Genomic DNA, 23,288 nt, shown 5'->3' on the forward strand with positions numbered 1-23,288 from the left:
ACATAGACATCCAGTGCAGATATTTCAGCAGTTGTAATATGTATACTGCCGGGTGTCCCTCTAAGAACTCTAGCAGCCACACTTTGCGCTAGCTGTGGCTTCTGAAGCAGGTGCATTGCGGTTTTCTAATAATGAGCTTACCATTGTATGCACCACTATGGAAGGGTTATCCCAGTCCAGAAACAGCCATAGTTAGAGCACCAACTGAAATTGGTAATGGGTACTCTGAACCATGTGGCATCACCTGGACCTTTGACAACAATGGATCCAGGACCACCTGCTTTTTCAGAGGGAGTGTACCACTATCCAGAGTTGTTACACTATCCAATTCTTGGACCTCGGAATCAATGTTTATTTAATAGCCCCATCTAATGCATGACAGCATACAAGCACTGGTTTAGGACTTACTTCGCCAAACCTTTATTAGGCATTACAAACACAAGCCATTATAAAACATCCATATATGAAATTTTAAAATAGATACAAATAAACAGCCATGTAAACATATGTAATAACAAGGATTTTCATTGGAGTTTCTTCCCGCTAAATAGTGCCATTCACCAGTCTGAGAGATACTATTGATAAAAACTTAGTCACCTTTGCAGTTACTTCTGGGTTAATGTCAGACAGATAGCATCTGATACTTCCATTGTGTCGCGATGTTAGACTACCCAAAATATCAGATGAGTGAACATAAAGGGCCTGCATTGGACTGGAATTATTAATTTTGAAATAAGTGCCCCTGCAGCCCCAAACTCCAAGCGTCCTCTGGTATGTGCAGCTCTGGAAAAGGCATTTCCTTTCTTCTCCAGTGCGCTTCAGCAACATATATCAAAAGATGTATGCACACTAATCTTCTGGCATAACACAGCAAGAAGCGTGAGACATCGTAGAGCTAATCTATGTATTTATTTTATGTATTTATTTACACTATGTACAGTCAAAAGAATCATGGCGTCCTCTCTCCAGCTCCAAGAGGTAAAATAGGACAAGTAAAAGCAAAAGTACAGTACAATAGTACATACAGCGGAAGAGATAAGACTGTCTTCCATTCCCACACTATTCCCAGTCAGGCATGTGATTTACACGAATCACATCTGCAGCATCGGAGGCATGAAATACTAACGATGATCTCTGGTCAATGATGACAAAAGCTGCTAAGAGATTTAGGAGAATTAACAGGATCACACTACTCCGATCCCCCTTCTGAAGGAGGTCATCCATCAGGGTGATAAAGGCTGATTCTGTCCCCAAACCAGGCCTGAACTCAGACTGGTAAACATAATCAGTTTCATCCAAGACTGTTTGATGTATGGTGTATAGATCCATTCTTATATTGTGGAGGTTAAATTATTGTGCTAAGGTCAAAAATAATATAACAGCCACGTCATTTTGAATATCTGGAGGGGGCATCAAGTGTTGCTGTTGGACCACCTTATTATAAAGTATTTGATACAATACTGCATGGGTATTCATGGAACTAGAGGGGAAAGAGCATTAATGCAAGCATTGCAAGGTGGAAGAAAGGCAAAAAAGAATTGCAAAATGAAAGAAAACAATAGTTTTGCTACAAGGCAAACAATGCTTTTGGGAAAACCTTAAGGAATTGTTGTACTGCTTCTGGCAAGCTAATTAAGTTTGTGGTAGATTGTGGTTATTGAATGGTGATTTAAAAGTATATGTCACCAGGCTAAGCATTCTTCCTACTTGCCTCTGAATAATTCCCGCCCGCCCCCCATAGGCCATATCAGAAGTTTGAACTGTGCAGTGTCCAAATTATGCTGCTGAAGTGGCCTGGTTATCATACTATGATAAACCATAGTTTGTCTTAAACCAATGGTTTAATTGTGAATGTGTCTCTCCCTGCTGTGTGGGTCCCCATGTAGTGCCAGCATGGCTCAAACAGGCCATAATGTTTCTTGTTGTATTATTGAAACCCAGATCATGGTTTGTTTCAAACAAACAACAAACAGTAAGCCAGAAATAAGGTTTGCTGTTGGTTTACTTTTGGCGTACCATTCGAGGTTGGTTGAAACAAACAAGCTACAGTTCAAGTTCAGTTAACATGACAAGCAGTGTTAGAAACTGGGATAGAAAAGCTAGAAGCCAAATGGCTTCTGGGACCTGGGTTGTGGGCGCCAAACAGAATGTCTAGTCGCCCCTTTGGGGGGCAAGTGGGCCAGCAACACTATTTATTTATTATTTTGATAAGCATGAACTAATACGCAATTCACACAAGTGGCACATTGTTAATATAACATTTTTAGCAGAAATTGTCAATACATGTTTAATTTGGTGTTTACAATAAAAATATTGGTACCATACCTCAGTTTTCAAAACATTCCAATCTTTATTGTTAAACTCCTTAACACATTGCTTATCCTTAACATATGTGCATACATTTCAGTATTCCTTGAATGTCAGCCAGGTGCAAAAAATGGCACCCAGACTTTTTGAGGTGCTTGCAAATGGAGAATCTTTAGCAAAAGGCACCTGGTGCCCTGCGAATTTTGAACCCTAGTGACAAACCATACTATGGTTTATTAGAACTGTACGGCCACCCTGCGGCATGGAGAGAAGCCATGCAAGTTGCCTGGCGAGGGATGGGGGGTTCACAAAAGACACGTGGCTTAAGACAAACTGTGGTTTATCATATGCAAACCAGCCATATATACAGTAGTTCATTTCAACGCCTAAAAGCAGTACTATTTTTACAGGCCTTTTTAATTTCTGATATGCTGTGTTTTTATGTGATTGTTTAACTCTCTGGAACTTTCGGCCTTGTATTTCTACTTTTTGCAGTTTTTAAACTATTTCTTTTATTTAAAATTATTGTTTTAAGTGTGCTTTAGATTTTTATTTATTTGGATTTGTAAACTGTTACCTTTTTATATGTCCTCCAGTTAACAATTGATAATGGACATTTCATATATAAAATGAACAATTGAATATGCATTTTTCACATCAGGTTATGATTATGATGCTGTGAAAATTCCCATTGGTTTTGTGCATTCAGAACGCTAAATATTATATTGGCCAGAGCTAGAAAAACATGTATAATCCTGATTGAGAAATCCACCCACTTTTTGTACATTCACAGTGTGGAAGATCCTCTACCTCACATTTGGAAAATACACATGACTTTGAACGAGAGAGTCTTCTCCCTACCCTCTACCCTTTGGTTTATTGAATCTACAGTTTCATTTCAGAATTATGGTTCTTAACTACCTTTTTTATTTAATAGGCTGGATTTGGAGATTTCTTGAAAATAATTACGAGATTGGCTGATAAAGACGTCACCACAAGATACTCGTTGGGTTTTAAAACGTAGTGGCCTACATCATGATTACTTCAGAGTTACCAGTCTTACAGTGAGTAGTTCATTTTCTTTCTTTCTTTCTTTTAAAAAATCAACAGCCAAATATTCAAAGTGCATTGCTTACCTTGTATGGTAATTGAAGTTCTTACTGTGTGTTTGGTATCTGATGACACACAGCTCTACTCCTCCATAATAATAATATTGAGTGGGCTGGGTGAGGGCCAGTGAACTGAACTTCAGCCCTAGGAAGACAGAGGCACTTTGGGTTGATAGTTCGTGTGTCCACAAGATGGGTCAGCTACCTGTTCTGGATGGGGTTGTAGATCCTCTGAAAAAACAGGTTTGGAGGGTGGCCCTGGATCCATCTTTTTCTCTGGTAGCTCAGGTGACCTCTGGTTAGAGTGCCTTTTACAGCTGGTATGTCAGCTGCTGCTGTTCTTGGTTAGGGATAGTCTGGCCACAGTGATGATCCATGCATTTGTGACCTAAATAATTGATTATTGCTATGTGCTCTATGTGGGGGTACCCTTGGGCCTGGGTCAGAGACTCCAGCTAGTACAAAATGTTTTTGCTAGACTGTTGAGAAGGCAGACTATCACCACAGATAACTCCAATGCTCAAAAGTCTGCACTGGCTGCTTAAAAGGTATAAAAAAGAGGTACGGCTGCCTATACACTGTTGGGCCAGGTTGAAGGTCCTTGTGTTAATTTACAAGGCTCTTAACAATTTGAGTCCACCTCAAGGACTACCTGATCCTTTATATCTTTGAATGATCACCAAGGTTTTCATGGAAGGCACTGTTAGTGGTCCTCTATCGCTTGGATGCATGGCTCGTGTTCACCAGGAGCTGTACATTTAGTATTGTGGGCCCAAGTTTACAGAATTCCTTTTCAGTTGAGTTCAGGCAGGTCCCCTCCCTACTGAACTTTCCAATACCTACTGAAGTCTATTCCAGCAGGCATTTTAATTGATGTTAGATTTTATAGTTTTAAATGATTTTTATTTTTTGTATTTTTGTAAACTGAAGTGAAGTGGTTATATATATTGTTTAAATAAATAAAATAAATAATCTGAGTGAGGTTTCTGAGAAATAGTAACCTTGGGTATGGTGCTTGTACAAAGGACCAAGAGTTTCAACTACCAAAATCCCCACTTATGTACTGTAATTTTTTTTTTAGGCAGGAGGCCATTCATTGTTATCTGTGAGATGGCCTTCCAGGACAGGGTTTATATAATGTGTTTGATGTGCTGCAATTGGCCGCAAAGTTGATTGGAATTCTGCTCTGTTGGGGTGGGGAAGCAGGAGTTTTTGACTTTTCATGGATTTCAGTGGGACTCTTTGTCTTTTACCCTTTCTGCCATTGTATCTTTCTTTTATATGATAGCTAACATTAGGGAAGTCAATCTGAGCTGTACCTATTCGACCCTTGGGCAAATAGAAAAACATATAGAACAATTGCATCTTATACAGACTTAATTTGTGTAATTTCACCAATATGCAGTTGAAGGCAGACTGGTTTAAATTGCGCATGTTAAATCTAAGCAAGGCAGAGAGCTTAAAAACTCTTTAGGCACTGGATCCGCTTGGATTACCCAGCACATGAAGAGCTTTTAAACTCTTTGCCTTGCTTGGGGGGCAAGGCCCACTTGACATGCCAGTTTTGGCATGCTTGTGTGAGTTATTGCAAAATCTTGCATGTGCATCCCTCACATCCCAGAACCTGCATACTGGGTGGGTATTGCCCTGGAAGCAAGTCAGAGAGCTCAAAAGCTCTTTTTTGTGTGGGAAAATCCATGTTGACCTGACACAAAAAGAGCCTTTAGGCTCTCTGCCTTGATTGCTGGGCAAGGCCCACTCAGCACACAGTACAGCTGCTAGCTGCCATGTGGCTGCAAAGATTTGGATATGCATAATTTTTGTGTATGTGTGGAACCCTTGGAACTGAACCTCTACGTAAAATGTGATTGTAATGTATAGAGAAAGTTTGAAAATAAACTCATCAGCTTTGTAATAAACAAAATTTCATTATCTGAAGCAGATGATGCTGAAGTCTATTGCCTTGTAGAGATAGAAGAAACTTGCATATGTTTTTAAAGGTTCAGAAAAATAAACATTTTTCAGATGTAATTAGGAAGTGAAAATACTTTTGAATATTAGTTATACACAGTTTGCTGTCAGTCCCAGGGACATCAATAGGAATTGCAGCTTCCTTCTGTGCATGTTGATATAAAAGCTATGATTCCATTGCAGGGGGTTGGACTAGATGACCCTTTTGGGTACCTTCCAACTCTACAATTTTATGATTACCGGTATATGAAATGTCCTCATAGTAGTATCTCCTTGGGTGAGAAACAGAGGAAGTGACTGCAGTGAAATCCTGCTTGTTCTCCTTGATCTCTCCACAACTTTTGTTATTGTTGACCAAGTTATCCCCCTGGAGTGGCTGAAGGAAGTGAGGTTGGGGGCACTGTATTACAGTGATACCATTACCAGCTTTAAGGCCATTATTAGAATGTGCCGGGTGGGGGGCACGAGTATTGTTTGGTGCCCTGGAAGTTGGTACCCTGCAGAATGCCACAGAACATTTTGTCCCCCATGCTATTTAACAATGATGATAAAACTTGTAATATTTAATACATGGCATCCAGAGTTCTCAAATTTGTTTTGTTGATCTACTGTCAGATAAATGAACAAATTTTGATACTTAACCATTGAGGCGATATATCACAGGTTATTAACCTGTTCCTTTAATGTAGGGTCTCTAGATAGTCTTCATTTCAAGAATGACTTGCCATATGGAGCTGCTGTTTAAATAACACAAGTGCAAAGGTCTCTCTAGGAGCATGTTAATCGGGTTTTGGACATTTGGGATCCTGACCATAACATTTTAAAATCTCAAACAACTATAATGAACAATTATTTCTGGCTTAACATCAAATTTACCAGTGTTTAATGCTTAATTTATGAACCTAGTAGGGCTAATTTTTTTCTTTGTCTAGAATCTTACGCTTCTTTTTAACTGGGGTAAAGTGACCCCTGATCATTAGGTCCAGTCGTGACCGACTCTGGGGTTGCAATGCTCATCTCGCTTTATTGGCTGAGGGAGCCGGTGTACAGCTTCCGGGTCATGTGGCCAGCATGACTAAGCCGCTTCTGGCGAACCAGAGCAGAGCACGGAAATGCCGTTTACCTTCCCGCCAGAGCGGTACCTATTTATCTACTTGCACTTTGACGTGCTTTCGAACTGTTAGGTTGGCAGGAGCAGGGACCAAGCAACGGAAGCTCACCCCGTTGCGGGGATTCGAACCGCCAACCTTCTGATCGGCAAGTCCTAGGCTCTGTGGTTTAACCCACAGCACCACCCGCCTCCCGTCATCTTTTTATTATTTGTAAGCCACTTTGATTATTTTTATTGCAAGGCAAATAGAAATAGAAAAAAGGAAGAAATATATCCTTAATCCAAAGTGCCTGTTGATGGGTAGTGGTTGCTCAATATTGTGAGGGAACTGTACTCAGATATTGATTCTGAGACCTTTATTTTTTGAGCTGTTTCCATTCCTCGCAGTTCAGTTTCTGCGAAATAGTTTTGCTATTTGTCTTGCTGTCTACTATTTAACAAAGCTTAGAAAACTGTTATGTAACTTATGCAAGCTATATTCATTTCAATGTAAAGGAAACCCTCAAAGCAGTGTTTAAAAAATGCCATTAATTATGCTTCATTTATGGACTTTAAAAACCCACAACAAAAATGTGAACGAGTAGTGATTGTTTGACTGATTTCTGTTCCTGACTACAGACAAACATGAAGTGCAGCAATTTCTATTTCCTTTTCTATTGAAAATATCCAACATGAATAATTAGAGATAAAGAGTAGGCACTTAAGTTTTAGGGCAGATGTATGTGTTGTGTTCAGGGCAAGTAAAAAATCGCAAGTCTGTTTTAAAGGTATATTATATGGACGCAGCATCTCAGTTTGTTCTGTTCCCTCTGACTGAATAGCCAGACTAGATATACTTGCTGGATGGACTATGGTGAGTTTCTCATGACTTTCAGTAGAACAGTTCAGTAGAATTCAATGTACGAATCATTCCCATTGCTTATTAGGTTTCCCCACCTAAATATGTCATATTGGAAAGGAGAGAATTCCATGAGGTTAGAGAATCCAGTGGTGTGAGTTTGGTATTCCAAAACAAATCATATACAGGGTGAGTCTTTTAAAAGAGGCCCCATGGAACATGTGTACTCTGTTATCCACGGGGCCTCTTTTAAAGGACTCACCCTGTATATACTGCTGCTTAATACTAATTGTTAATGGTACAGAAGTTGGCAGAGTATCTACCAGCAGATAAACTAGGGAATAAAATAAAATTTATTGGCAAGGCAAGTGTATATAGACCTGGATTCTCATCAGAACTGCAAACATTAGAGATACATGGGCCACAAAGCCTTTACTACTGCTGTGAGGGTAGGTGAACTGCAAATTGAAATAAATGTTCCTAATCGCATATGTGATTGTGCACTTTGATTGTGGTGAAGAAATTACACTCAGTTCAGCCATTTAATTTTTTTATCATTACATTTATATTCTGCCCTTCCTCCCAAAGGAGCCCAAGCAGCAAACACTTCTGTGGTTAAAAACCAATACAATTTAAAAAACCAAAAACATTTCAAAATGGCTAAAAATATCTAAAAATAAAATTTATTGGAAACGTGCCATATATATTAAGTTTTTTCTTCAGAATATGGGAATTTAAAATCATGTTATTTGTGTTGCGTAAGAGAATAGCAAGAATATGGTTGCTACAAGATTCTGTGCTCCACAGTGCATTTTTGGTCTTGCTTGGTGTATTTCTTCAAGCAACTGCAACTGGTGATGGTTACTCTGGAGAATATATAAGCAATTTATTTTCTGCTAACAGCAGAAAAATGCTGCTATTGGACAAAGAATGACAGTAATCTGCTAACAGCAGAAAAATGCTGCTATTGGACAAAGAATGACAGTAACCTGCCTTTCTGCAACTATCAGATTGCAGTTTCCCTACCCTCCCAATGGAAACCCTTTAGTCCTATTAATTGGTGATTCTAGTCAAAAGGTTTCTTGATGTACAGTGTGCATGCAGTATATGAAGTAACTGAGAAGGTAGTGTTTGAGCTAGTTTAAATACTTTAAGTGGGAATCTGTTCTAGCTTTTGATAAAAATTAGTACTAATGCCTGTTAGCAGAATTACCCGGGGGCATTTAGTAATAATGAATGTCAGCAGAAAGTCTCTTTGGTGTTAAGAAGTATAGGTTCTAATCCTGACTCCACCCACCTTTAGAAGTGCCCCAATAGGTTTTCAGGAACCAAATTGTTATATTCTATTTTAGTATCCTATGAAACTACAAGCTGCCAGAGGCATATAGTCATAGGTATGGCACTCATAGGATAACTCCCTGTGCTTGCTTCCTAGCCTCATAACTGCTTTAGTCTTTTAAATTAAAAGCTGCTGTAATATTTTTAATTAAAAAGTCTTAAATTTAATAAGCTAAGTTCTTGGTTAAACAAGTTGTGAATTTACTTCTCTGCCCACCATACCCTGTTGCTGAACTTGAACAAGAGCTGAACTTGCCTAGTGGTTTGCCCTGATTCCCTCACAAACTCCCCGTAAATATATACCCTTTACCTTCTCCATCCAACTCCTACTATAGCCAATTGGTAAAGAGTGCCTAGATTCCAAGGGTAATGCAGGTAGATAGCTTGCATTCCCAGGTGACTCAGCTGAAAAAATGAACAATTAAATGTGTGAACTAGAAGTGAATAAAAGTCAGGTGAGTTATTTGGGAAGCACAGCATGGGCCACTTTTGTCTAAACTTTACACTTTTCATTATTAAACCTTTTTTAATGTTTTTCCCAGGGATTGTAACTTCATCATTTGCTTACCAAGGTAGTCATACCAAAAATTGTGACTGCCACAACACTTTGTCATGGAACCAGAGATCAGGCTTATTTTCCCCCTTTACTCCTCAGTTTCTAGTTCAAAGCTGGGGAAAGTGGTGGGGACTTGGCACTGTGCCACTAAGGTGCTCAGCAACACAGCAAACAGCTCCTAGCTTTCCCAACTATGGTGCTAGGGAGCGGGTTATGGTTGCTGCACCTTTGTTGGGACCATCCCCACCCACTCAAACTCTGTTAGGAGGAAGCCAGGGGCTCATTGGAAAATGGCAGCATGCTTTCCATGGCAAGTGTGGTAATGAATGAAAATGTGGACCCTCATGATTAGCTAAATCTGCTCTGAAAGCCTCCTTACTGTAGCATTTTCAAATTTAGTCTGTTTAACTTTGGTCAGACTTAACAGCTAGAGCATAACTGAAGAGGATGTAACTTGAGATATTGTCTCCTCAGCTCTTAAAGTGCTATTCTGTTTGTTTTAATGACATCAGGGGTTAGGTGTTTATGAAGTGGCCCTGAATGCAAGAACATATTTTTAGAGTTAATAAGGTTGGATTCTTCTGTAATGTCCCAATTAGTCTTGTATGCTCCTTACTGCCTGACCTCTTTCTGTGAGAGTAGTCTTAAACAGCTAAGCCGGTCTATTTTGCTGATAAAACAATTGTGTGGCTTTTATAGCTTAAACCTCTATATTACAAGTCTGTGAATAAAATATTTTTTACTTTACACATTTTCCAAAAGTGACATGAAAGTTACAATACCCTATGTAGAAGGTTTTTTTTAAACAAGGGTTACACTATACGGGGGTGTAGCGAGGTGGGCTTATGCGTGCTCTGCTGATGTGCGTGGGAGTCAAGAATGTAAAAACTCAAGAAAGTGTTCAACTGGTAAATCCATCATTAGAGAAACGTATCTAACAATGAGAATAAATTGATCTACATGGGAAACATCAGGGGTTGAATCTACTGATAAACTAAAATAACCTGCCTGTTCGATGTTGCTCAGTATTGCTTCTTGATCTGTATTAATTGGATGATCACATATGGTTTTGGATAAGTACAATGGCTGACCCAGAGCCTTTACCTCCTTACTGATTTATGTGAGCACACAGGAAGGGATCAATTTTGGCAATTAATTCAAGCAATCCAAGAAAGTTACCATTGTTTGCTGAACCAAATGCTTCATCAGCTCCCCTAAACGCAAAGCCACATTCTGCCAAATCACTACAATAACTCACTGAAGTATCCAATAATCCTGCTCTGCTTTGATTTGCTCTTCGAGTTTTAATATGAGCGTTTGACCACACTTTCTTGTTAAGTTCGTTAGCATAGAGTTCATACGATTTTTAGAGCTTCCTTAGGTTTGAACAAGATAAGCATGATGCCAGTCATCAAATCCAGTAGAAGCTAAAGCTGTAGTTGAGGTAGTTTGGTTAAAGAAAAGTTTGCACACAAGGCAGTAGACCTTTCATTTTGTGGGAGAATACACTAGCCATTCTCAAGGGTAGGCCATTTACTTTGGTGGAATAGAATAAATTATTCGAGCAGAATTGGGCTTGGGTTTTGTATGTTCACTTTGAAGTGCTAAAAGGTCCATCCAGTGCTGATGCTCCAGTGGACCTTTCTCAATCCAGAATGATATTTCCTTGTTATTTAGTGTTATTTAGTCCATAAGCCCATACCATTATTGTCTCTGAAATTACTATTAGCATGAGCAGTTGGTATTTTTGTGTCTGTAATGCTAGGACTTTCGCTGAGACTTTCACTCCATTCTTTAAGATGGTAATGAGCTCGAACTCCTTTCAGTGTAACTATCTCATGGCACGTTCTCTCAGTGCCTTGTGCCTTTGGCTGTAGGTCTTGTCACTTCATTGTCACTTTCTCCAGAAGTTTCTGTACTTGTAGTGGTACTTGAAGTTCTTGGGAAGCTATGTTCTGTATGTGGACTGGTTGTTCTTCAGTATGCTCAGACTGCTCATATATTCTACCTGATTTTCTTCTGTTTGTAAAAATGAATGTTCTGTATATGAGCAATTCTGTAGGGCTGTTTCTGCATGCTGTACAAAGCCATATGATGTGATTGGCTTTAAACGTTGGAACATTTCCTTCTGTTCTGTTTTCACTTTCATTTACTAGCACCACTTTTACATCGCTTACTCATTATTTTCACAAAAGTCAAATTTAAATATTATGATTCACAATGATATAAAATAATCCTCCCTTGTTCTCAAAATGCACGCTGTAATGATAGCCAGTGATCTGAGGACTTTTATTGCTTCATAATTGACTTTATCATTTGATTTTAAGTAGCTTTAAAGCCTCCATGAACTTTATTAAACTATAAGTAGGCACCTGTGTAACTGTTATGCAGTCATAGACTGATAGATCATGTGTTTAATGTTGCTAAGCAACTGGGCCTAGGTAGTAAGATTTGCCTGTTTTTTTTAAAATGGCAAGAGGCCAGGTCCTCTCCAGATTATGAGGCTTTGGGCTATAGCCCATTCAGATTGCATGTAAATCCGGCACTGTTCTCAACTACGGTTTAATATGATGTGTGAACCAGAACAAAGTCTCCTTTAGATAGCTCTCAATGCCAGCATTTCTCATACTTGTCTTAGAAATTTTATACATTTCCCAAGGTGTTACGTATCGTACAGAAGCCATTTTGTAGCACTGCTCTCTGAAATCCAAATCAGCTATAGATCATTATTCTCCAAATAAACATTTTCAGATTCTCCTTTAATTTCACACTGCCAATCTTCATCTGCTTTTAACAAATGAACATTTCCCCCTCTCCCCTCCCTTCTGTTTTAGTATGAAAGAGTTTTCTTAATTGAGGTACCAGTTACAGGCAAGAATGGTCTTTCCCGAACCATTTACTTAGGCATTCATGAGTGCTGTGGCATAGATTTATATTTCAGGTAAAATACCATTTTGTTTTTTGACTTTGGGTTAGGAACAGCTTGCAGCAATGATGGAGCATCCATAGCTCAGTGGTAGAGCACATACTTCACATCGAGAGGGTCCTAGGTTCAGTACCTGGCAGCTCCAGTTAAAAGGATCTCAAAGCAGGTGATGGGACAGACCTCTTCTGAAACTGTGGAGAGCTGCTGACAGTCAGAGTAGGCAGTACTGTACTATGAGAATAAATAGTCTGACCTGTTATAAGGTTTCCTAAATCTGTGCTAACATTTGATGTGTGAATGAATGCCTTGAAGGGCTTTCTCCAACCTACTGAAACAGCAAGTAACAAAATCCATGGAATCTCTGTGGCCCTCCAGATGTTGGTGGACTAAAGCTTCCATCATCCTTGGCACCTGTTCTGTAGGATAACATGTTGGTAGACATTTAACCTGGGCCTTTTCACCATTTTCAGTTTTGTTACTTTTAGTTGTTGGTTATTGTTGTTTGGAGGTTCTTAAACCAATATTTGCTGTGGGCAGGTACTGAACAGTCTCATCACTTCTGTATAATCCTAATGTTGTCAGCTGTAAAATGAGATGGCTTTATTTTTTTACTGTGTATGCTATTTGTGAAAGTTTTTATCAGAGAAAGAGAGGAAGATACAGTGGGAGTTACGGTATATACCAGGCATAGGGAGCAGCATGGTAGAAGGCAGAAGTGGGAGAATGTAGCCAAAGCAGTAGTAACCTGATGATTCGTATGGAAACTTCATTTGTTTTGGGTGAACATTCCATGTTTCTACAATGCTGTTAACAATAATGTTGATTTTGATTTCAGTAGTTTGTTGTTGTTTTTAATGAGAAAAATGTGGTTAAAGATGTATAAATATTCATCATGCCCTACCTGTCTATTATCCAAGTCAATTTCCACCCCATATTCCAAGCATTTTAATGTCATGAACACAGAACTGATCCAGTTGCCTGCTGCATCGTCCACACTCCTTCCTGTCAGGTTTTATATGCAAAATGTTTGAATTTTTTTTCCAAAATATAATGTTTGCAAAATATAATAATCCTGTGAACAGAGAGCTTCACTTGCTTGACAACATGCATTTTGGGACCAGCTTTACTAGCCCCTTAGTTTTGTTTAAAAAGTAGTGTTGGGGCCAAATATTTACTCAGTTATGCATTAATAATTTGTTTACTAATTTATTTTTAACTGGCATTTTCCTTCAGGGATTCTACAAATGAAACTACTGCACATTCAGATGCTGGTAGTGAACTGGAAGAAACTGAACTGAAGGGGAAAAGAAAACGCGGTCGTCCTGGCAGACCTCCAGTATGCCACTTATTTTTTCTTTGAATACCTGTTTTAAGACTGTTCTTGCATTTCGTTTTCTTAATTTCCACATGAAGTTTTCTTTATATATTAATCTGTATGAAAGCTTGCCGTGTAATTGGTAAACAAGTAGTATTGGATGCTTTAGTGCAGCAGAAAACCAGCTTGTAAGAGAAGTTAACCTTTCATATTTTGTTTTGTGTCACATGTAGTATTTTAAGTATCCAAGCAGGTTTTATATGCAAAATGTTTGAATTTTTTTTTCTTCAAAATATAATGTTTGCAAAATATAATAAGACTTTTCTGAAAATGGCAAGAAAATGTTTTGCTTTTGCTGGATGAATTGTTTACCAAGGTTGTTAAAAACAGGGTGGCATACCAGCATCTTGCAAGTGGATTTCTGCTTATGCTTATGTTCCTCTCCTCCACTCTGCAGTCTCTTGCATGCCTCCCAAATCTGCTCTGGAGCAGGGGGCTGTCAGGCAGAGAGGGAATGCAGGAGGCTACGTGGAAAGGAGAGGCAGAAGAAATTGCATTTCACAAGTGGAATTCCATTGCACAGTTAGTTGGGTATCGTTGGATGTCACCTATTGGATAATTCATGTTGCTTAATTATTATAATAAACCTGTTATGGAAGATTTGGTTTCTCAGTTGTGCAGGAATGCTAGAAAATGGTTCTTAGTTAAAGGGTCTCTAGAGCACCATTAAATCAGCTATGCAGATAAACCTTTACTCTCATGAATCCAACCTGCTCTTGCTACTTTCAGTCTTTGCCACTCTTTTAGATTCTTATAAATTTCCTCATGTTTCATCACCCTCTCTCTTCTTCAACACCATTTCTTCCTGAGCTTTTTTCTGGCACATGGTGGCTTATTGCAAGCTTTGCATGCTCCTAAAAGCCAGATTTGTAGTAGTGTGATGTTGAATTCCACCATCTGTGTCCCCTATGTACATTTCAAGATTAAATACTCATTTCAAATTAACAGATTAGTGTGTATGGTAGCGTGCCTAACTTTGTAGTGTGGAAAATGGCATTTATTGGTGGAGCAGAGAAGCTTTAATTGATTGTTAGTGGAGAATACAACCCCTTTAAAGACTGTTTGTGTCATGGGAATAGCTGACTTATTTTGAAATTCAGTTTGGGATTGGGACTTGTTTCTTGCACTAGAATCTTTAGAGGCTAATTTACTATGTTTACATTTTTTGGCATTGAATATTATGACTGTGTAATGTGCTAAGTTTTTAATATTGCAAGCAGCTACCTTTCTTTGAATTCTATATGCACTATAGGCACACACACAAGTTACAGTTGCTCTCAGCATCCTGATACATGTGCGCCCAGTGTACATAATGACTTTTTAAAAGGCATGTACTTCCTTCAAACGTATATGCTGTGATTTCATTATTTGGTCTTTAAATTGTTTTAATTTGGGGTGGTTTAAATTGACACTAAAATTTCCATAGTAAGGCATGTCAGCATGTGCCTTGATAAGAGTTAAGCAAATGTACTCAGTACTTGCTGGAATAGCAGTTAATACAGCAAAAGTTGAGTGCTTCTAAGTCCCAAAGGTCTCAGTGGGAGACCTTCAGCATGTTGTTTCTCCCCAGTTAGTTGTAATAATGTAGTCTGAAATAGAAAAGTATTATTCAAAATGTCTACTCCTTGTCAAGGGAAAGAACAAAGTTTGCTTGTTAGCAGAAGGGAAAGCAGATACTTCTTTCATTTGTATTGAAATTAGTAGCTGATCAGGAGTCAACTAAGTTTTACATGACCTAGAGTCTGCCCTACTTCTGAACAGATGCAATTAGTGCAAGATCCTAACAGTCTCAAAGTATCTCTTGGAAAGAAATGTCAGTATACAGTTCAACTTGAGACAACTGTTTTTCTATAATGGTGGTATTAAACTGGCTTAGAAGTATAAGTTTGTGTAAGAAAAAATCCAGGACTCTGGAAGATGACCCTCTTGTTTAGTTATCACTGCTAAAATATGACACAGAATGCTCTGAAGAAGCTTACTGTGCATGTTTTAAAGACTTTCCTAAAGAGCAGGCTTTGGTGGGCAGTTGTTTAAAATTATTGGTTCAATCCATTTGCATTAGAATGTCTTGATGTTATCATTTTATTGTTTACACAATATTCCACACGGCGCAGGGAGAGTTCTGGTGCAATTAGTGCCAATAATAAATGTCATTTAAGAAATCAGCTCAGTGCTTAAATCTTACTTGACTTAAGAGACATGACGTGTGTGTTTCCAATTAAAATACACTCAAGTGTTTAGTAATAAAAGTTGGAGATGAGAAATAAAGTCATTTCAGTTGCTAGCACTCATGCATGCACTGTTAGCTTTCAGGAAACACTGATGTAATATAAAATAATGCAACTTTCCCCCTTTTGCAACACATGTATTATGCAACAGATATGTTCTTTTAGTGAATACAGGTGTTGTTTTTGGCAAAGTGTGACAAAAATAGAAACAGAAAATCTGGTTACCACTGGAAATTCTCAGCCTCTACTGCCAGTAATGGTTAAACAGGGAAGGGAAAGATGCCATACAGACCTTTAGAAAGACTCTGAGGGCTTATTTGTTTCAGGAAGCTTATACATAATGTATATTTTTTGCTACATTGCTGTGTGAAATAGATTACTTTGGTAAATTGGTTTTTATATTCTGGGGTGGGTGGGTGTTACTGCTGACTAAGTTTGTGTACATGTAGAAATTCTTTTGTATTAATACTTTTACTGTTGCATTTCTAAGTTTTTATTATGTAATCTGCCTTGAGAGAGCTTTGCTTGGAAAGACAGCCTATAAATATTCAAAAGAAATCAATAAAATGATACAGAAGTCCCACATTTTCAGATATGTGTTCCTGGCAAACATCCCATAAAGGCTTTTGCCAGATTGCCCCCTCCCAATTTTACCTTCTAATTTGGGGAGCCTCACCTCACCCTCCCAAACAAAAATGTGTATGAATGATTCAGAGACTAAAATGAGTAAAATGGGAGAATTTAATTCTCATATGAAAGCATGTAACAAGGCAAGTGATACTGTATCAAGACTTTTAATTATCATTTGCGTAACTGAAATCTTGAATATCTGGCCAGTGGTCAGCCTTTAAGTCTTTTGGGAGAAAACATCAGCTTAGTGATAGAGCATATCCTTTTCATTCAAAAATTGCAAGTTCAATCCCTGGTGTCTCCAGTTAGAAATGAGATAGTAGGTGATTGGAAGAGCTTATTTGAACTTAAAAATCAGCTACAAAGTTAGCTCTCTTGGTTTATAAGGGAGGGGGAATCCAAAATCTGCTGGGTGGTACCTTTATTACGGCTAACCAAAATGCTGCAAAAGTGTGGAAAGCATTAAAAAAGAACTTTTACTGACGGTAAAAACTTATAAAATACCTAAAATATTCTGTATTTATGCATTCCCAGGCACCATTTGTTCCTTAGATTGAGCTCTGGCAGAGAAAGCAGGATCTGTGGTAAAGCCCAGACTTGAATTAAATTGGTAAGGAGGGGGAGACAGGGTCTATTTTCAAAGAAATGCACATATTTCTTTATTTTGTTGTTGAGGGAAAATGCACTTTGTTGCCACTATTTCTCAGTAGGGATGCGGGTGGCACTGTGGGTTAAACCACAGAGCCTAGGACTTGCCAATCAGAAGGTTGGTGGTTCACATCTGCGCGACGGGGTGAGCTCCAGTTGCTCGGTCCCTGCTCCTGTCAACCTAGCAGTTCGAAAGCACATCAAAGTGCAAGTAGATAAATAGGTACTGCTCCGATGGGAAGGTAAATGGCATTTCCGTGCGCTGCTCTGGTTCACCAGAAGTGGCTTAGTCATGCTGGCCACGTGACCCGGAAGCTGTACGGCGGCTCCCTCGGCCAATAAAGCAAGATAAGCGCCACAACCCCAGAGTCGGTCACGACTGGAGCTAATGGTCAGGGGTCCCTTTACCTTTTTATTTCTCAGTAAACTTATTAAAATGAACTTAATAAACTTATTAAATTATTAATAATACTTATTAGGCTAAGCCAGTGGTTTTCAACAAGTGTGCCATGGCAACACTGGCCTCTGTCCCTCTTTCTTTCCTTCCCTCCCTCCTTTGATGCCCTCTTGCGTCTTTGCCTCCCAAAGGTTTGCACAGCTGTTTATTGCAGCAGCCCTGGCTATAAGCTCTGCATGTGAATGGTGCCTCTGAGAGGCATCTCCCTTTGGGGCAGGGGGGCGCAGCTCAGAAACCAGGGACGGCAACGGCGGCAGCTGCCCAGAGGACTCCGAAGGAGAGCAGAGGAGGCTGACCCCTCCACAAGGGAGGATGTTCAAAAAAGAGAGGCTGCGAGCTCTGCAGGCAAGGGGTGACATAACTGGGCTCCTAAGCCCCACGGGTGCTACAGAAAGAATGTAGTTGGTTAAGGGATCCATGGACTCAAAAAGGTTGAAAACCTCTGAGCTAAGCCATAATTCAGCAGTGTGGTGGGGAGCTGCCATGTGCTTCTAAGATCTTTCCCCCTTTCATCCTTCTGCATAGCTCAGAGGAAGACTTCTGCAAGGTTTAGTCTCTCTTTCAAAGAGGTTTGGCTTAGTGTTATGTATGAACTTAGAATCCTGGTTTATAACCCCAAATGGTGAGTTACTAAACAAGCCAACTTGAAACCAGTAAAGGAACTGGCGACACCTGGAGCTCTAGAATCTGATTTGTGACACCATTGTAGGAGATGGTAACATTTTGCTGTGTTGCCTGTAGAGCCAGAATGACACATGAAGGGCTTCAGTAGCTGATGTGTATTACTCATGTACACTGAGTGGAAACTTGCAATTCAACAACCAGCAGAGAAACAGCTTCTTCACACTGTGAGCTTTCAAATAGGAAAATATGCAACGCAAAATGCTTCTTTGAGACTTTCAGAGGGAGGAAGCAAAGAAGTAATACATTTACTTATTTCACATGAATCTTTTACAAGTTAGCTGGGAACAAATCTTTTGTATTGGAAATCTTGTGCATACTGATAACAAGAAATTTCCTGAATAAATATTGGGGTGAAGATGGCGATGATTAAGACTACTTGTCTTTGAACTCTGTGGCCTGTTCAGATTCTAGTTTGTTTTTATTTTGCATAGTCAGTTGATTCAGCAGTGTTAATTGCAGCATACAAGCAAGGAGCCCATCTGTCTTACTTTAACATGGAATTTAAAAATCATGTATTTTAATTGGAGTGAATATTGTTTATTGGAAGGCTAGTTATGTATTATTAAATTTACAGTTTTTCGTCAGCTGGCTTAATTTGTTCTGAATTGTTGGTCTTGGAATGACAAGGCAGAGCAAAGTTTGAAATTTTTGCAAGTTTTGTGAATAGATTGGAAGTAACAAGGCTTAAAGTGAAGAATAGCAAGCAGAATGAGTCGGGGGCCCAAAGAAATGGAGGCAGGGATATTGATGGAAGACAGAACTCACAATGTTTAAGAGGTCTGAGTTGGATATTTGTTACTCATGAGCTGGAGTAACTGAAAACAATGTATCCTAATGAAAGATGCTCAGTAACTTTGATAACCCTACCTGCCCTTATTATATGCATGTGCTTTAAACTGCAGTTTAAACAAACACTCTTTTAATAGAACACAAGGAAGGAAATTATGTATTGAATAAGTGTAACTATCTTGCTGTATTTTGTTATGCTGAAATGTAGTCTTCGCATACTTGATATATATACTTGCAATTGTAAGTGCTATCAGATACTTAGACCAAACACTCTACTGCCACCACTCTGTGAGAGGCTTTCATCAGATAAATAATATCCAAGGGAATATCCTTTTCTGTGTTTCAGTCAGCATGGAATTGGATTGGGTAAAAATACAAAAGGGAGGGAGAATAAAAGTATTTCAAACTGAAACAAGAAAAAGTAATGTTCAAACTGAAAAGAAGCATGACAAAAATAACTATACCATTTATAACAAAGAATACATTTGGATCTTGGAATCTATTCTATACCCAGGGTATATAAGGAATGGCAGGAGCATATAAATGTTTGGAGACGAAAAATGATATCTGCTGATAGTTTGTTTATGTATGCTGGCATGTTTGCAGACAATATTGCTTTATGGCTTTAAAAAATGAGTGGGTATATGGTATATATGAATATTGAATAAAATGATGGAAATAGTGGAGAAAAAAAGCTTGTGTTTAGAGCAACATACTGTGGTACCTCTGGTTGCGGACGGGATCCATTCTGGAGCTCCGGTCGGATCCCAAGGTTTCTGCAACCAGAGGGACCACTTCTGCACATGTGCGTGATGCGGTAGAGCGCTTCTGTGCATGTGCGCACTGCAAAACACTTCTGGGTTTGCCGCTTTCACAACCCGAAGTTCACGTTACCCAAGGGTAGTGTAAGCCAAGGTGCTACTGTATATTCCACCTGAAACCCCCAACTTGTCCCCAATCAGGTCATGGATGAGGAAGATCTTATTCATAGCCAACCTGGCATTCAAAATCAGCAGCTGCAGACTCAAGGGCTGGCTGATAGGACAGCCACAGTTCCCAAGGTTGGAGTGGGGGCTGGTACATGACACACAGTCACTAACTGCTTGTGCTGTGTACCCCTTACTGGGGCTTTTTAAATAGAATTTTAAAAGACTTTTAAAAAGAAATTTGTGAAAATTGACCACATTCACTTTTATACCTTAGGCCCACCTCTACACCTCAGCCACACAGCAACTTTGACATGCAGCCCCCAGAGAGTTGACCCTAAAAAGGTTATAGATGAAGGGCGGTATATAAATTTAATAAGTAAATAATAAATTGAGTCAGTCTGTGAAAGGCAGTATAAATATAAGGTGTATTGCAAGGGTGTGAAACCCACTGCCTGCTTACATGATTAGGTCAACCAGGCCTCCCAGCCAAATCACACCTACCTACAGTTAAAAGCATGAAGGCGGCTTGGCAGGCATCTGATCAGCTGATCAATGGTGCTTGAAAAGCCCCAAGTGCATCATGTTCCAGGCACCTGACTATTAGTTAATTGACAATGATTTGGAAGTACTGCTCAGTGGGCTTTTGCAATATTCCTTTGGACACCACTTTGGACAGTTTCATACAGTGTTATACAAGCTTTTAAAATGCATGAATGTTCTGTTTTTTAAAGGAGTATTCTCTTTTCCTCTTCAAAGGAAGCAGTTCGTATTCAAAGCCCTTCCCCAGCACTTAGAATATAAACTGCTGTCTCTGTAGAGGGGGAAATAATTTCACTTTTAGGAGCATTTCTCATTCTGCAGAGACTTCTAAGGGCCTGTCCGTAATGAGCTGAGTTAATGGGAGCCTCTTTGAAGGCATGCTCCCAAGGCTAATAAACTGCTTGGCATGTCTTCAAAGAAAGTTGTTCTAAACAACAATTAGCTAATCAGTTATGCTGACCTTCTTTGAGCTTTGACAGGTGTTAGTCACCTGACTGTAACACCAGGTGATCGACAGGTGTGTGATCCTGCCCATCTCCAGAAGTTGGCCTGTGGGAGATGGGAGTGGGTAAGGATCCTGCCTGGCAGCTGGATCCAGTTCCTTACCCCTAGTTTATTGATAGGCAACCTACACAGTAGAGTCACAAGTTGTGCAGACCTTGCCTATATTTTAGCACCACTTGCCTTGCTCTTTAAAGTCAGCTGTTAGCCAATTATGATAGAAATAATGGGACAAAAAGTAGAATTTGTCTTTGATAAATTTGGGATTTCACAGATTGTGCTTGACTGCCTCAGGGCTGAAGTACACATGCATGTGCATCTCTTGATTTATGATAACTGCCAACTCTGAATGGACAGTAGATTATACAACCCAGTTTCATTGAAGATAATTGTTTTTGAGGAGGTGTAAAAGTTCTGCCTCATGTTATCTGTGAGTCCATTCACACATGCAGGGCATCACTTAATGCATGGGTCACCAGTCTTTTTAGACCAGTGGACATATTTTGGTTTTTTAGAGAGTGTTATGAATGCTAGTTATAAAATGACTGCTATGGGAGGCATGGCATAAAATTAGAGGGAATACTGTCATAGTGGAGCTTTTCCCGTGATAGTATTTCCATACTGGGAAGACAAGCTGTTGAATTTCTGTCTGTCATAGAGCTACTAAAGGCACACAAACCCTATTTTCCCCCAATGACAAGCCTCAGCCAAAGCCTAGGTTGCCATCCTGTACCCACTTACCTGGGAGTAAGCCCCATTAAACACAAATAGATGTCTGAGTAGACATGTATCCTATTGTACTATAGGTTAATTTTACAATGAATTATTGATAACTTCAAAGTCTTTAGCTACTGCACAACAGGAGCATAAGCTGCTTTGCAGAGTTTTTGTGTTTTGCATTTGTGTGTGTTTGTTTTGTGTAATAAAATTTGCAGAAAATAACTTTAGGAACTGATCGCAAACAAATCCACCACAGAAAAGATGCACCCTGGTTGCTTGGGGCAAAAGTACAGTGGTACCTCGGGTTAAGTACTTAATTCGTTCTGGAGGTCCGTTCTTAACCTGAAACTGTTCTTAACCTGAAGCACCACTTTAGCTAATGGGGCCTCCCACTGCCACCGTGCCACTGGAGCACGATTTCTGTTCTCATCCTGAAGCAAAGTTCTTAACACGAGGTACTATTTCTGGGTTAGCGGAGTCTGTAACCTGAAGCGTATGTAACCCAAGGTGCCACTGTACTTCAAGTACTAAAATATGACAGTAGCAGGAAAAGAAAGTAGCAGGAAGAAATGACAGTTCTTTGAACCCCAGGAATTCCTATTTCCTGGTGTCCAAGCAGCTCACTTATCAATTACAGGTTTGACTTACTGACAAGTAGAAGCAGCCAGATTGACTCATTTCAAAGAAATTGCTTAGATAGGGTACCTGCATGCTTTGCTTCATAGCCTTGTTTTCAGGAGGGCTTGACACCTTCTTTAAAAAAGTTGAACCCCAAAAGTTCAGTGTCTGGGGTCTCTGCCAATGAAGGCATTTACAGGCACCGTGGCATCTATGGGCACTGTACTGATGACTCCAATTTAATGTTTCAATCATCAGTCTTTTAAATTTTATTGCTATTGCTGTGCTAGGCATCATGCAGATTGCAAATCAAAGCAGGCAAGTCCTACCAATATTTCATATTATAACAAAATAAGATGACAAGCTGGGGGATGGGAAGGGGAAAAGAAAATTTAAAGTATCATCAACATAAACAGAAAATTATTGCATTTGTCAGACAGCAACAGAGTGCTGATTTACATGTATTAAAAATGCTGTCAACAGCAGAAAGCCCAAGAACAAGCTGTGAGTAGGGAGGGAAGAGCAGGAATAGAGAGGAGTTAGAGCATGTAATGGTTAAGAAGTAAAGATTCAATCTGTGTTAAGTGCAAGATTGAATAGGCAGCCAATGTGAAGTACAGGAAAGGGGAGAGAGATTATCATTGCAAGACCTGGGAAAGGTTGGCAATGCTCCAGAATTAACAAATCAAAGGCTGAAGGTGAGAAAATGGAAAACCTGCCCAAAATACAAAAATCAATGTGTGAAATTAAGCTTGACCTGGAGTTTGGCAGTATTTTCAGAAAAAAACCCTGAATACATCTTAGAAATATTATAAGGAAACCACAAGATTTAGCACTAGAATGAATCTGACCAGGAAAAGACAATGTTGAACCTAAAATAAGAGGAAAGCTAGAAGATGAAGAGAAACATTGCCAATATCCTTAGAAAGTGAGACATTAGAATTAGGTGAAATAAATAGTAATTCTGTCAGTAGTCTATTGCTCAAGTTCATACAGAATGGCCAGGCTATGAT

The 23,288-nt window shown here is 39.3% G+C and overlaps 1 protein-coding gene and 1 long non-coding RNA gene across 7 annotated transcripts in view; both read left to right on the plus strand.

The window, feature by feature from the left end:
• The window catches only part of STAG1 (STAG1 cohesin complex component), a 103,819-nt gene that overhangs the window by 35,079 nt on the left and 45,452 nt on the right, over positions 1-23,288 (plus strand). For all 6 annotated transcript variants that reach the window (XR_014565057.1, XR_014565058.1, XM_083741786.1 and 3 more), the window contains exons 2-3: positions 3,245-3,371; positions 13,390-13,492. Coding sequence is in view for 4 of the 6 variants with exons in the window: in XM_083741786.1 (XP_083597912.1) it covers positions 3,343-3,371; positions 13,390-13,492 (132 nt within the window). In the remaining 2 variants the exon portion in view is untranslated. The remainder of the gene's footprint in view (positions 1-3,244; positions 3,372-13,389; positions 13,493-23,288) is intronic.
• On the plus strand, positions 13,511-23,008 carry LOC310846043. The gene is made up of 2 exons (XR_014565111.1): positions 13,511-17,095; positions 17,461-23,008. It is a non-coding gene; the product is annotated as an uncharacterized lncRNA (long non-coding RNA).

This window comes from Podarcis gaigeae (genome assembly GCF_964106915.1).
Source record: "Podarcis gaigeae genome assembly, chromosome: 5".
NCBI classification, from domain to species: domain Eukaryota; kingdom Metazoa; phylum Chordata; class Lepidosauria; order Squamata; family Lacertidae; genus Podarcis; species Podarcis gaigeae.